Here is a 12,895-nt window from a genome sequence, read left to right on the forward strand (position 1 = left end):
CGTCACTTCCTGTCCCCGCCCCGGGGGCGCGGCCCGGGTACGGCGGCCGGGCGGGACCGGGAGCGGGGCCGGGAGTGGGGCCGGGCGGAGGTGAGCGATGGGCACCGAGCGATCCTCAGGGTGGGCGGCGACACGTTCCGGGGCACCGCGCGACCGGGCAGGGCGGGATCCCAGTACCGCGCAGGGCGGGGTCCCAGTACCGGGCAGGTCGGTCCTTGGCGTGGCGAGGCATCCCGGGACCGGGCAGGGCGGTCCTTGGCGTTCCCGGGGATGCTGGTGCTGGGAAGGACGGTTCTTGGTGCTCAGGAACACCCGGTGGGTGGCGGGCAGGATGGTCCTTGGAGCGGAAGGGATACCGGGACCGGGCAGGGCGGTCCTTGGCATTCCCGGGGATGCTGTACCGGGCAGGATGGTCCTTGGAGGGATGCGAGACTCCCGGTACCGGGCGGGACGGTCCTTGGAGGGGTGTGGGACCCCCGGTACCGGGCGGGACGGACCCCCGGGGCTGGGTAGGACGATCCTTGGCGGTGGCTCCGGGGCGCGGCTCCTCCTGTCTCGGTACCGCCGGTGTCCCCGCAGCGCCGGGCGGGGGTGGCGGTGCCGGTGTACCCGGTGTGCCGGTGTGCCCGCGGTGCCGGGAGGGGGTGGCGGTGCCGGTGTACCCGGTGTGCCCGCGGTGCCGGGAGGGGGTGGCGGTGCCGGGATGCCCGGTGTGCCCGCGGTACCGGTGTGCCCGGTGTGCTGCTGTGCCCGGTGTGGCCGGTATACCCGGTGTACCGGTGCTGACGGCTCTCTCTGTTCCCGGCACAGCCATGGAGGTGCAGTCCTACTACACCAAGCTGCTGGGGGAGCTGAACGAGCAGCGCAAGCGGGATTTCTTCTGCGACTGCAGCATCATCGTGGAGGGCAGGATCTTCAAAGCCCACAAGAACATCCTGTTCGCCAACAGCGGCTACTTCCGAGCGCTGCTCATCCACTACATCCAGGACAGCGGGCGGCACAGCACGGCCTCGCTGGACATCGTCACCTCCGAGGCTTTCTCCATCATCCTGGATTTCCTCTACTCCGGGAAGCTGGATCTGTGCGGGGAGAACGTGATCGAGGTGATGTCCGCCGCCAGCTACCTGCAGATGACCGACGTGGTCAACTTCTGCAAAACCTACATCAGGTCCTCCTTGGACATCTGCAGGAAAATCGAGAGGGAAGCGGCTTTTTACCAGGCTGACAGCGGCAGCTCAGCCAGGGAGGGCACCTCCCTGGGCTCCAAGAGCTCTGCCTCCGTGTCCTCCCTGCAGGAGAAGGAGAGGATCCCGGGGTGCCAGCAGGACCCTCCCTGCGGGGACTGCAGCAGCTGCCACCCCCTGGAGCTGGTGGCCAGGGACCCTCTGAGCAGCGACTCCCCCGATGGCTCCTCGCTGCCCCAAGGGGTGCAACCCAAGGTGGAATTCGACCCCGACGAGGTGGAGGTGGAGGTGGGCGAGCGGCTGCCGCAGTATCCCACGCCGATATCGCTGGAGCAGATGGAAGAGGGGCAGCCCGTGGAGCTGTGCAATAATTACCACATGAAGCAGTTCCTGGAGGCTCTGCTGCGCAACAGCTCGGCCCCGAGGAAGGAGGACGTGGTGCATCACTTTGTCCGGGGATTTGAGGGTAGGGCTGAGGATGCAGGAGTAGCCGTGAGCTCCATGATGGACATTCACAGCGACTGGTATGGTGAGGACACAGGTGAGAGGACTCGGGGGGGTGTGCAGGCTGTGAAGTGGAGGAGGGAACAGCTTTGTTGGGCAGCTTTTTTTTTGTTACTCCTTGTTCAAGAATATTTTGGCACGGTGAAATAAACTCTTGTTGTGCACTTTTAAAGCAGCTGTACTCGTTTGTTCGGTGCAGCTGTGGCAGGTGAGTATTCCTGACAGCCCCAGACTGCGCTGGGGGTGATTCTTTTTTAATAAACAAACTCACTGGGACCTCACTGAATGGCAGATCCGTTTTTTAAAAGAATTTTTCACTCCTGATGGTCACAAAGAGCAATCCAACAGGAGCTGAGTTGCCACAGGAGGGATCTGCTGCAGGACCTGGTGCAGCTGGAGGAGCTCATCCCATCACAGCTCCTGCCAGAGCTGCTCTGTTTGCTCCTGCTTGCAATTTCAGAGGGCAGGAATCAGTTTTATCCAACACTGAGGGATTCCTACGAGTCCTTTAGGAGCACTGAAAGCTTTCAATGCCGTGGTTTAGCATAAAGATGAGGCTTTTTTTCACTTTTCAGCTGCCCCTAGCCTGGCACAGTTGGAATATCTCAGGAATATTTCCTGGCAGCATTGTCAGGCACCTGGAGAAGAAGAAAATCGTGCCAGTGTGCATTTCTCCTGATGTGGATAATTAAAGATTTGGGCATTTTATCTGGTTTTTCATAAGTGCCTTGTCCAAACAGCTTTTTGAGGACAGGAGGTGGCTCTCACAAACCGTGAGTGCCACAGGGCTGGCACTGACTGTAGACAGCGAGTTTATTTTCCTGTCATCTCCAGCTCAAGCTGCCTGTGTGACCTTAGAGCAAATAAAAGTGACAGATCCTCTCGCTGCTATCAAACAGGGCACTGATAAAATCACAAATCCAGGTTTACTCTCACAGCAGGGCTGTCACCACTCACGCTGCTGCTTTTTGACATGTGGCAAGGCAAGAACATCCAACACACAAATTTTACTCCTTTTTTTTTCCCCCTCTCTCAACATCTCCAGGCTGTTCATGAGTCATTAAAAGGGAAATGCTTCCAGAGTTTGATAGGGAACATCAGGAGTCCTGACAGTGTGTCAGAAATGTTAGTGGGAGATGGGTTTTGAGTAGGAGTGAGGGAAAAGAAACCAAATTTTCCTTCTGTTTCTGTGCTAAAGCAGGACTTTGTAGCAGTGAGGAGAGTGGGAGTTTCTCAGTTTTTAGTGGTGCTGCTGCCTCAGCTTCTTCACAAGGCACCAGAAATGAGAAAATATAAAGTCTTGATAAAAGAATGGTGCACTCAGGTGAAGAGATAAATGTCACTTCTTTTCAAGGGTCCACCTCTGTTCCAGTCATCCTTCATAGCAGAAGGAGGGGACACAGGTGCCTGTAGAGCACTGGAAGCAATTCAGGACTAAGAACTGGGTTGGTTGGGGTTTTAATAAAGCTCTAAATGCCCAGCAGGGATTTGCAATCCCTTGGGAAGCTCCAAAATGGGGTGAGCCGACTCTCACTCACATCATTAACACCAGACACACCTTTTTTGATAGTGGGTTGGATAAACCTTAATATAAAGAATGCTCTGCAGCCTCACCTGCTTGACACACAAAGCATTTCCCTGAATCAGGGCCTGGAACAGGGAAAATTAATCCTTTGGCATCACATCTCCACCTTTCTGCTGGAAGGGAAGCTGGGCTGGTGCTGGAAAAGTTGGCAATGCCCACATTTCTGTAAAATGGGATCTTCAAGTTTAATTCTGTTTTTGCACCTGACTCCATAAATTGTGTATTCATTGTGGTTTGGTTTTAGGAGCAGTCAAATATTGTCAGGAAATATATTGGAGTCTTTCATCTCATTATTCCCAACAGGAAAGCAGTAGGAACAAGGAGTCATACTTTCATATCTAAATTTGAAAACACATGGACAAACTGTGCTGTTCCTGCCTGCAGATTGTGTTAAAGGTTTTCATTTCTGGTGCTGTTTAATGCTAATGGTATAATAATAAAAAAAGGAAATGGCTGAGATGGAGCAGAGACCCCACTTCACTAAAAGCAGATTTTTTGATACTTAATTAAAACGCTCCCTAAAATAAAATTAACATTTTGCTGTCGTGAGCAGCACTCAGGCTGATTTTCCAGGGCAGCTGGATGAATCCTGCAGTGCCACAAGCTGAGGAAATCCCAGGTGAGCCAAGCACGGGGAAGAGGAGGAAAACGAGCAGGACGAGCATCGTGAGCAGCGGCTCAGACGGTGCCTGAGCTAACCCAGTGTGTTTTTATCCCCAAGGTGACGTGCTGGTGGTGCCCATCAAGCTGCACAAGTGCCCGTTCTGCCCTTACACGGCCAAGCAGAAGGGGATCCTCAAGCGCCACATCCGCTCTCACACCGGGGAGAGGCCGTACCCCTGCGACACCTGCGGGAAACGCTTCACGCGCCAGGAGCACCTGCGCAGCCACGCGCTCAGCGTGAGTCCAGGGCCATGCTGCACTAAACAGCCTCTTTCCAAGCTTTAATTGGACTGAACACAGCTTTGAGATGTTTGGTGTACTGGCAGAGGCACCGCTGTTAGGTTTTTTTTATATAATTTTTTGTTATATTGGTTAAATTTGTGTTCATGAGGATTATATTCAGATATCCTGCAGGGCCACACCTCACAAACGAGGCTCTTTCCAATCTTTAATTGGACTGAACACACTGTTGAGATGTTTGGTGAACTGACAGAGGCACTGCTGTTAGCTTTAAACAATTTTCTTATATACTTTTTTGTTATATTGGTTAAATTTGTGTTCATGAGGATTATATTCAGATATTCCACAAGGCCACACCTCACAAACCAGGCTCTTTCCAAGCTTTAATTGGACTGAACACATTGTTGAGATATTTGGTAAGCTGGCAGAGGCACTGCTGTTAGCTTTAAACAATTTTCTTATATAATTTTTTGTTACATTGGTTAAATTCATGTTCATGAGGGTTATATTCAGATATTCCACAGGGCCACACCTCACAAACCAGACTCCTTCCAAGCTTTAATTGGACTGAACACAGCCTTGAGATGTTTGGTGAACTGGCAGAGGCACCGCTGTTAGGTTTTTTTTTATATAATTTTTTGTTATATTGGTTAAATTCATGTTCATGAGGATTATATTCAGATATTCCATAGTGCCACACCTCACAAACCAGGCTCTTTCCAATCTTTAATTGGACTGAACACAGCCTTGAGATGTTTGGTGAACTGGCAGAGGCACCGCTGTTAGGTGTAAACAATTTTCTTATATAATTTTTTGTTACATTGGTTAAATTCATGTTCATGAGGATTATATTCAGATATTCCGCAGTGCCACACCTCACAAACCAGCCTCTTTCCAATCTTTAATTTTCACAAAGTGTTAATTGGACTGAACACACTGTTGAGATGTTTGGTGAACTGGCAGAGGCACGGCTGTTAGGGTTTTTTTATATAATTTTTTGTTATATTGGTTAAATTCGTTAAATTACAGATATTCAGATATTCCTGTGAGCTTACATGTTTCAAATTTTTAACTTTCACAAGGTGTCAGAGGGACTGTTGAGATATTTGGTAAACTGGCAGAGGCACCGCTCTTAGCTTTAAACAATTTTCTTATATACTTTTTTTGTTACATCGGTTAAATTCATGTTCATGAGGGTTATATTCAGATATTCCTGTGAGCTTACATGTTCCAGGAATTCTTTTGCTTGGTTTGATTTTTGCCTCGTCTTCATGCCATCTTGCAGATGAAATTTCATATATTTCATCTCTTTTCAAGGCTCTGTTTTGTTGTTTCACACTTTCTGATAAATGGAGGCTCAGTCATAAATTTCTTGCATTTTTTCCTCTTGGTGTTTATTTTCCTGGATCTTTTTAATGTCATCATTTAGATAAAATGCTACATTGAATCAACATATTTATTTCACACAATTATCTGAGTTATTCCTACCATTGATAAATAAAAGCACTTAACATTACTGTGCACAACACATAATCTCTATTTTAATATTTTTCAAAAGCCTCTGCTATAATACATAGTTATCACACTACTATATATATATACAGTACACATTTATAGTGTATATATATATTTATCTATTTTTTCTATTTATATTTATATATGTTTATAATAAATATATTTATATTTATATTTATTTATAATAAATATATTTATATTTATTATATATATTTATATATTTATATTTATATGCTATGCAGGGCATTGGCTACGAGAGCTAACAGATTATTAAAGCAAATAAAAGTGATTACAACTGTACTATATCAAAACTGTGATTAATAATAATTTGCAAAAGACAATGACTACATAGTTATTTCTAACATATCCACCAGGGAATTTGTTTCAGAGGTTTTTATGGTGCTTTCCAGTTGTATTTCCTGAGGGAAATGAGTGTTGCCAATGAGAGAGAAGCTTTTCAATTAATGATAATATTTGGTTTGTTGTTTTTGTCCATTGGATGTTGGATATTTCTCCTGAAATGGACAATAAGGATTTGGGTGTTTTGTTCTCTCAGCCTGTTAGATTAGATTTTGGGAAGGAATTCTGCCCTGTGAGGGTGGTGAGGTTGTGGTTTCCCCATTGCTGGAAGTGTCCCAGGCCAGGTTGGAGCAACCTGGAATTAAGGAAGGTGTCCATGGGCTGGACAAACTCTAAGTCCCTTCCAACCCAAACCATTCCATGATTTTTCTACTTGGGTACTCCAAATTTTTGTGGCCAGACTCATGATGGGACCCCTTCAGCTGAAGCGTGCCTGTTTCCCTCTTCCATCAATCTCTCCAAACCATCAAATTGCCTTTTTCCCCCCCAAAAAATTTGCTGTTTTCCCTGCAGGTCCATCGCTCCAACAAACCCATCATCTGCAAGGGATGCAGGAGAACCTTCACCAACAGCTTGTCCCAGGGGCTGAGGCGCTTCGGGCTCTGTGACAGCTGCACCTGTGTCACCACCACCCACGAGGACTCCGTGCCCATCAACCTCAGCCTGGTGGAAACGGCCTCGGAAGGGCAGGAAAAAGGGGATGCTGACAATGATTGGCCCATCTATGTGGAGTCTGGAGAGGAAAACGAGCCAGCTGAGGATGATGATGGTGATGACAAGCAGGAAATTCACCGGAGTTTGTCGGACAGAGAGACTTTGATGTAGCAGTGAGAGGGGAGGGGGAGCACTGAGAGGTTTCCTGATGATGTTTGTGACAGAAAACTGCACATTTGCTCAATCAGTGACACTGTGCTGGGTTCTATTATTCTGTTTTTTAATTAAATCGCGGGGAGAATTGGAATTTTTTAATACTTTTTAAGTTTTTAGTGCTGTGCACCAGAAATCTGTGAAGAATCTTCTGTCTGGGGCTCACAGAGGTTGGACTTGAGCAGTTTCTCTGCCTCCTGGTTTTGGTTTTGCAGGTGGAACACCTCTGGGTTGTTTTGGGGACAGGTTTCTTCTAAATAATGACTCATCGTCCTTAATCCCAGATCTGAAAGGGGCACCACCTTTTCTCTGAAGATGACATGAAATGTGGTTTACATCTCTTACCTTGGGAGTTGTCCAAGCTAATCTGTAATCCTTCTGTTTTAGGACAGTGTTATCTAAATTATGAACCATAAATGTTCACTGAGACTGGATTTGACCTGGAAACCAGGGCAGAAAAACCAGGATAACAAAAAAAAAACCACAACAAAAATATGCTGCTGCTGAAAGGACAGGAAGAATAAATCTACTTCACATAATTAACTGCAGGAATTTAGAGATCAAGCTTCTCTTTCTGAATTTTTACTGCACCTTCCACTCCTAAGAGCTCAGGCTGTAAATCTTCAGCTGTGTCTTTAATGTCACTCAGATATCAATAGTCTTGGATTTAATATTAAGCACAAATAGTGATGTCTTAGTGGCCAGGACTAAGAGAAAAGCCCAAATTCTTTTCAGCTTTTTACAATAGGAGTTAAAAGCTGTCAGGCAGGTTCCTTGGGAATTCTGACTGTGGCAGATTGAATAACCAGATCCACACCTGGTGTAGCTGAGGAGCAGTGAAATATCTGAGATATGCTATAAAAGAGCTCTGAATGCCCTTTGGGAATCCTTTTCTTTCTCTTTTATTGTAATTCCTTTTAGAATTTGGGGATCCTCTCATGATTAATGTTTTGTGATTTTATCCAATTTTTTATTTTTATTTTATTTTATTTTATTTTATTTTATTTTATTTTATTTTATTTTATTTTATTTTATTTCATTTTATTTTATTTTATTTTATTTTATTTTATTTTATTTTACCTCCACTGTGGACCTCCTGTTTCTTTGCTGGAGCAGCTAAAGGTTTTCAAAGGAGGTGAGATTTTCTCACCTTTCCAGCAGCAAGTTTTTAAGAGCTGTTAAAATTCAGGCTGGGAAGCTTTAGAAGAAAACCCAGCACCACCAGAAAGCCTGTTTGCTTAGGGGTGACCTCCTGTTCCCTGACAAAGGGACAAAACTGAAATATACTGTGAAATTAGACTGTTAATGTTTCTTCACTCTGCTGCTCCTAGGTGTTTCATGAAAAGGCAAATTTGAAGCAGAATTCTGTAGGCAGATTTGGCTGACACAGAGTGAGCAGTTCCTCCCACTTGGTGCTGTTTCCTGAGGGTTTTGGTAAAGATTTTCCACTTGGCAAATCTAAAAAACCCAAAAGCCCTCTGATTTAACCAGGCTTTTTTTTTTTTTTTCTGTGTACCTCGTGCTTTTCTTGTACACGTTGAAAAAGAGCAATTCAGCTTCTCCCTCTGTTTCATCCAGCAGTGAAACAATCCCACTGTCATGTCAGATTTATTTGTGAGAGGTGATTCTGCTCTCACAAGTGCAGCCAAGGATTCGTTGCCACACCAGGTAGGATGAGGAAAGAAGAAACAAAGACATTTTTAAATAATTCGCTTTACTGGTGGCTGCTGAAAAGAGCAGAAGGAAAAGAGATTTATTTTGGAGTGGTCTGGTCCAAGTTCTTGATGAGTGTCACCACATAATGTGCTGGTTTTATTTTTTGCCCCTTAATTTGGGTGAGTTTCAGTCATCTCTGTTCCAGGGCAGCTGGAAATTTGAGTTTGTAGGAGCTGGAACACAGGACAAGACCTTCACAAAATTCCCTGCTCTAGAGCCCCTGTTTTAGTCAATCTGAATTAAGGGACATTGAAGGGACAGCTCATGGGGGTGCCACGTTTGGAGTTGAGCTCCTCTGACAATCCTGCTGTGGTTTTGGCTCCTTGGTGCTCTTGAAAACCTGAGCAAAACGTGGGGCTTGTAAATCTCGCTGGAATCTTTGGAAAAGCACCTTCCAACCTCCCAGGGTTTGTCTTTTGGACTGCTGGATTTTTGATGAGTCCACCAAAAACCAAAGGGTGATAAAGGAGGGACTTCCTGCCTTGAGAGCCATGGATAATCTGAATTTCTTGGGAGATTCGGTGATGGAAGTGGGGCAGGAATGTAAATAGGGATCCAATTAATATTTAGTGACCAGCTCTGGTCATGAAGATTCCACCTCATTGTAAATATTGCTAGAAGCCGCTAGACCTGGAATATCAGCTGAGCCTGGTCCTGGCTGGTGCTCCACAAGGTTGGGAAGTTCCTGGCGTGAACTTTGAGCCTGTGGAGACACTTGGAGCAGGGAAAATGAACCCTTTGGAAGCTGCAGGAATGGCTGCAGAGACCTTTCCCTTCACCCTGCTGTCTTTGGTCTTAGAGATTGTCCTCGTGTGTTTGTGCCTAGAGAATGGAGCTGTCAGGGGTCCGGGGCGGGCGGGGGGTGGCTTTTCCACAGGGAAAATTCCACCAAACTCGGTGTTTCCTGGGAAATTGTCATTTTGTGCTGCTTTGTTTCTGTTTCCCGTGGAGTCTTTTCAGCCTTTGGATGTAGAAGAGGATGGAGTTTTTCCACGTTTTTGTGACCGGGGTGTTCATGTAAATCTGTTTGCTTGTGCTTTCCACTTTGTTTTCTGGATGTTTTTTCCTGAAATCTTCCATTTGTAGATGCAGCCTCTACAAGCTTTGAGAAAATGATGTTGGCTGTGGAAAAAAAACCTTCCTGTGGTGCTTGATGAAGAATCAAAAATCATGTTTTTAGGGAAGTTCTTTCTATTAGAATCTCTTTCTCAAAGGTTTTTAAAGGCCATGAAGACGACATATCTTAAAACTTAGCTCGTTGTACTTGACTTTATTTAGGAATACACATTTTAATGTATTTTTGCACAGAAATGCACTGTATTTCACTGAAGGAAATACATGCTGCACTGGTATTTGTAGTGCATTTGACCTCTTGGTGCAAAGCCCTTGTAAATCTTCCAAATTCTGTCGTTGAATTTCTTAATGTTTTGTAAGACAGTTTCATAACCGAAGTCCTTTAGTCCAGTAATGATGACAAATTCTTATCAACTGAACCTTATTTGTGGAAGTGATTGAATTATATTTGTGGATCTTGGAGCATTCTGGAGTTTTTTGACTGTCTAGAAAATAAAACTCTCTGAGAGGGTTGCTTTGATTTTCTTTTACCGTTCAAATGTTGACTGAGTAAACCTGAGTGTCCAGATTGAGGCTCACGTTTCAATTTCTGGCGTTAAAATTAAATAATTAATATTTTCGTTTAATTAATTTGGTTTAAAAATTAATATATCCATTTTTGGGGACAGCTAGTTTGCAAGAAAAATCAGGTTTTTGGAAGGAAAGGACTGAAAGGATTCTGTTTACTTAAACCCTAGCCAAGTGAGATTTTTAAAAAATCTTTTATTTTATTAACACTGACTTGGGTTTTTTTTAAACAGTCTTTGTAGTTTTATGTTAATTCAACTTTTTAAACTCCTTTTTAAACTTCTCATTTTGCTGGGAAGCAGACACTGATCCCAGCAAGGAGGAAATGCATGTGGGGATGGGGAGGACAGCATCCCAAATAACCTTTCCTGAAAATTTTGAATTATATCGAATATTTCAAAAATCTTGCTGCAAATACACATTTTTTTCAATTTTTTTTTTCCCCTGTTGAAGATGTGAGACGCTGAAGAACTCAAGGGGGATGAGGGTGGTTATCTCCAGCCTCGGTGAAAAGGATTCTTTGTGGGAGAAGGAGGAGGAAAGCAGGAGCACCGGGCAGTCAAGGGCTATCAGAGGGTGTCAAAGAACTCAGGAATGATTTGGGGAGGAGAATTGTTTGGTCATCAACAGGAGCTGTATGCAAATGTGGGACATTTGGGTGTTCCTGGAAATTGGGTGAAGATAAGGGTTTAATGAGGGTTTTAATTGTCCTGCTGGAACAGCATTAAGATTTGGGGTTGCACCAAATCTTGGGCTTTTCCTAAATTGAACGTTGCTGCCAGAGGGAGGATTCCTCCCTGGACTCAGGGGTTTAGAACAGGATATTCTGTTTTCCTGCTCATTTTGAAAAAGGAAGCGATCTCCTGGTGCCCCAAAAGCTCCATGGATTTGTACTTGGAGATTTGGATTTGTGAACACAAAGGTGGAGCTCAAATCCTGGGCAATTCAACTCTCCTGGTTTGGTCCTTGGGAAAGCTGAGGACAGGAACAATGATGAAAAACACAAATTCAAGCCAGCACTGATCACATGAAAATCATAATCTCATTCCTAATTAATTTCTAGGCTTTGAACAGTTCCTTATGTTGTTCTAGTATAGGCTCTTGAGTTTTTCCTTGGTAAAAAATACCCCTGGATAATTAAAGTTAGAAAATGCACCATCACTGAAGGCTGTGATTCCTTAGGAATATTTAATTTGAGGAAAACGGAACTCTTTTTAACAGGTGCCACTGCTAATTAAACTATTATAATATAATACACACTACCATTATATATTATTATTGTTAATCCTATTGGTTATCAAACCTAAGGAGAAATGTACGTTAATTTTTCTATGAGCAAGAAAAATGTAAATTTTTTTAGTGTGATTGTTCTCTGAAGAGCAGACTCTTTACACTCTGGCTGTGAGAAGCAGTTCCTTCACCTCCTTCACACAGCTGCCAAACACATTCCCTCTGGATAAATTCTCCAAACAGCATCTCAAGTGGAACTTTCTCAGCTGAAATTTGCCCTAAAATTTAGAAACACAACTCAAAAAACTCTCTGCATGTCTGGGATTGTTTGGGATGCATCACTGTGTGCAACAGGATGAAATCAGCACCATGGATGAGAAAACCAAAGTTTTTTCTGTGGCTGTTCCTGGATCCACAGCACAGAACAGAGAGCAGGAAGTGCTCTGAGGAAAGCACTTGTAGCATCGTTAAAAATTCTAATTAAGCTACTCCAGATAACACTGACATTTCCCCCCCATATTCTTTAAATTCTCTTGCCTGTTCCTGAAGAAGGAGAACCCTCCAGCTCCTGTTGACATTGATATAAAACTCCACTGACAGACAAGTGAAAGCACCACCCAGGCAAGTCAAACAGAACAAATACCTCCAGATAATTCTTCTCCAAGAAAAGCTTTCAGCTGATGAAATAATTTTGGGCAGAAATGTGGAAAAAAAAAATATGTAGAATGTTGAGCAACAAGGTGTACCTGCCCATGGCCTTCAAGGTCATTTCCAGTCCAAACCACCCTTGGATTCTGTAATTCCATGTTAAATATAAAGAGGCGCTACTTAGGTGGCTTGACAGGCAAAAATAAACTTAAAAGGAATGAATTAAAGAAATAAAAGTAATACTACAAATAAATATTCTAGTTTATATTAATCAAATTGTTTAGTTGGTTGTGTTCTTTATTTCTCAGTGGTAAGAGCTGTGAGAAGCTGGTGTGAATTCCAGTTGTTTCACGTTCAAGAATGATTAATTTAGAGCAGAATCTCCCAGAAGCAGAATGGGTCTCATGAAGATTTTAAGAGCATGGCCTGGGTTTGAAAGGAAAATCTACAAAACTAAGAAAGTTTATGAAAAAGGGGGAATTAAGCTGGTAAATAATACTGTTACATATACATCTATATATGCAAAATATGGATATAAATTGGAATGAATAAATCTATATCAATTAGTGGGAGAATGGCTCTAATGATCAAAGAGTCTTTGGATTGTTATATTCTACATAAAGTTTTAGTCAGTTTTGCTACACTGGGGAAAGAAAAATAAATTGTTTCAAGGTGGAACTTCTGAAGTTAGAGAAGGCCAAAAATGCAACAAAGGGCTCGGTTAAGCAAAAGCGGTTTCCAT

At 44.0% G+C, this 12,895-nt stretch overlaps 1 protein-coding gene across 3 annotated transcripts; it reads left to right on the top strand.

Annotated features, from left to right (window-relative positions):
* Nucleotides 1–17: 17 nt before the first annotated feature.
* Nucleotides 18–7,840, top strand: ZBTB8B (zinc finger and BTB domain containing 8B). 3 transcript variants are annotated; one of them, XM_014258470.2, is made up of 4 exons: nucleotides 18–90; nucleotides 811–1,725; nucleotides 3,995–4,173; nucleotides 6,565–7,840. In XM_014258470.2, the coding sequence occupies exons 2-4, from the start codon at nucleotides 813–815 to the stop codon at nucleotides 6,874–6,876; spliced, it is 1,404 nt and encodes a 467-aa protein (XP_014113945.1). In that variant the 5' UTR covers nucleotides 18–90; nucleotides 811–812; the 3' UTR covers nucleotides 6,877–7,840. The 3 variants fall into 3 exon arrangements, with proteins under 3 accessions (XP_014113945.1, XP_087923589.1, XP_087923590.1); XM_088067463.1 differs by lacking the exon at nucleotides 18–90 and adding an exon at nucleotides 97–207; XM_088067464.1 differs by lacking the exon at nucleotides 18–90 and adding an exon at nucleotides 101–120.
* The last annotated feature ends 5,055 nt before the right edge of the window (nucleotides 7,841–12,895 follow it).

Source organism: Pseudopodoces humilis, chromosome 27 (genome assembly GCF_049639895.1).
Source record: "Pseudopodoces humilis isolate 2021_Gansu_Grassland_sample_001 chromosome 27, ASM4963989v1, whole genome shotgun sequence".
Taxonomy (NCBI): domain Eukaryota; kingdom Metazoa; phylum Chordata; class Aves; order Passeriformes; family Paridae; genus Pseudopodoces; species Pseudopodoces humilis.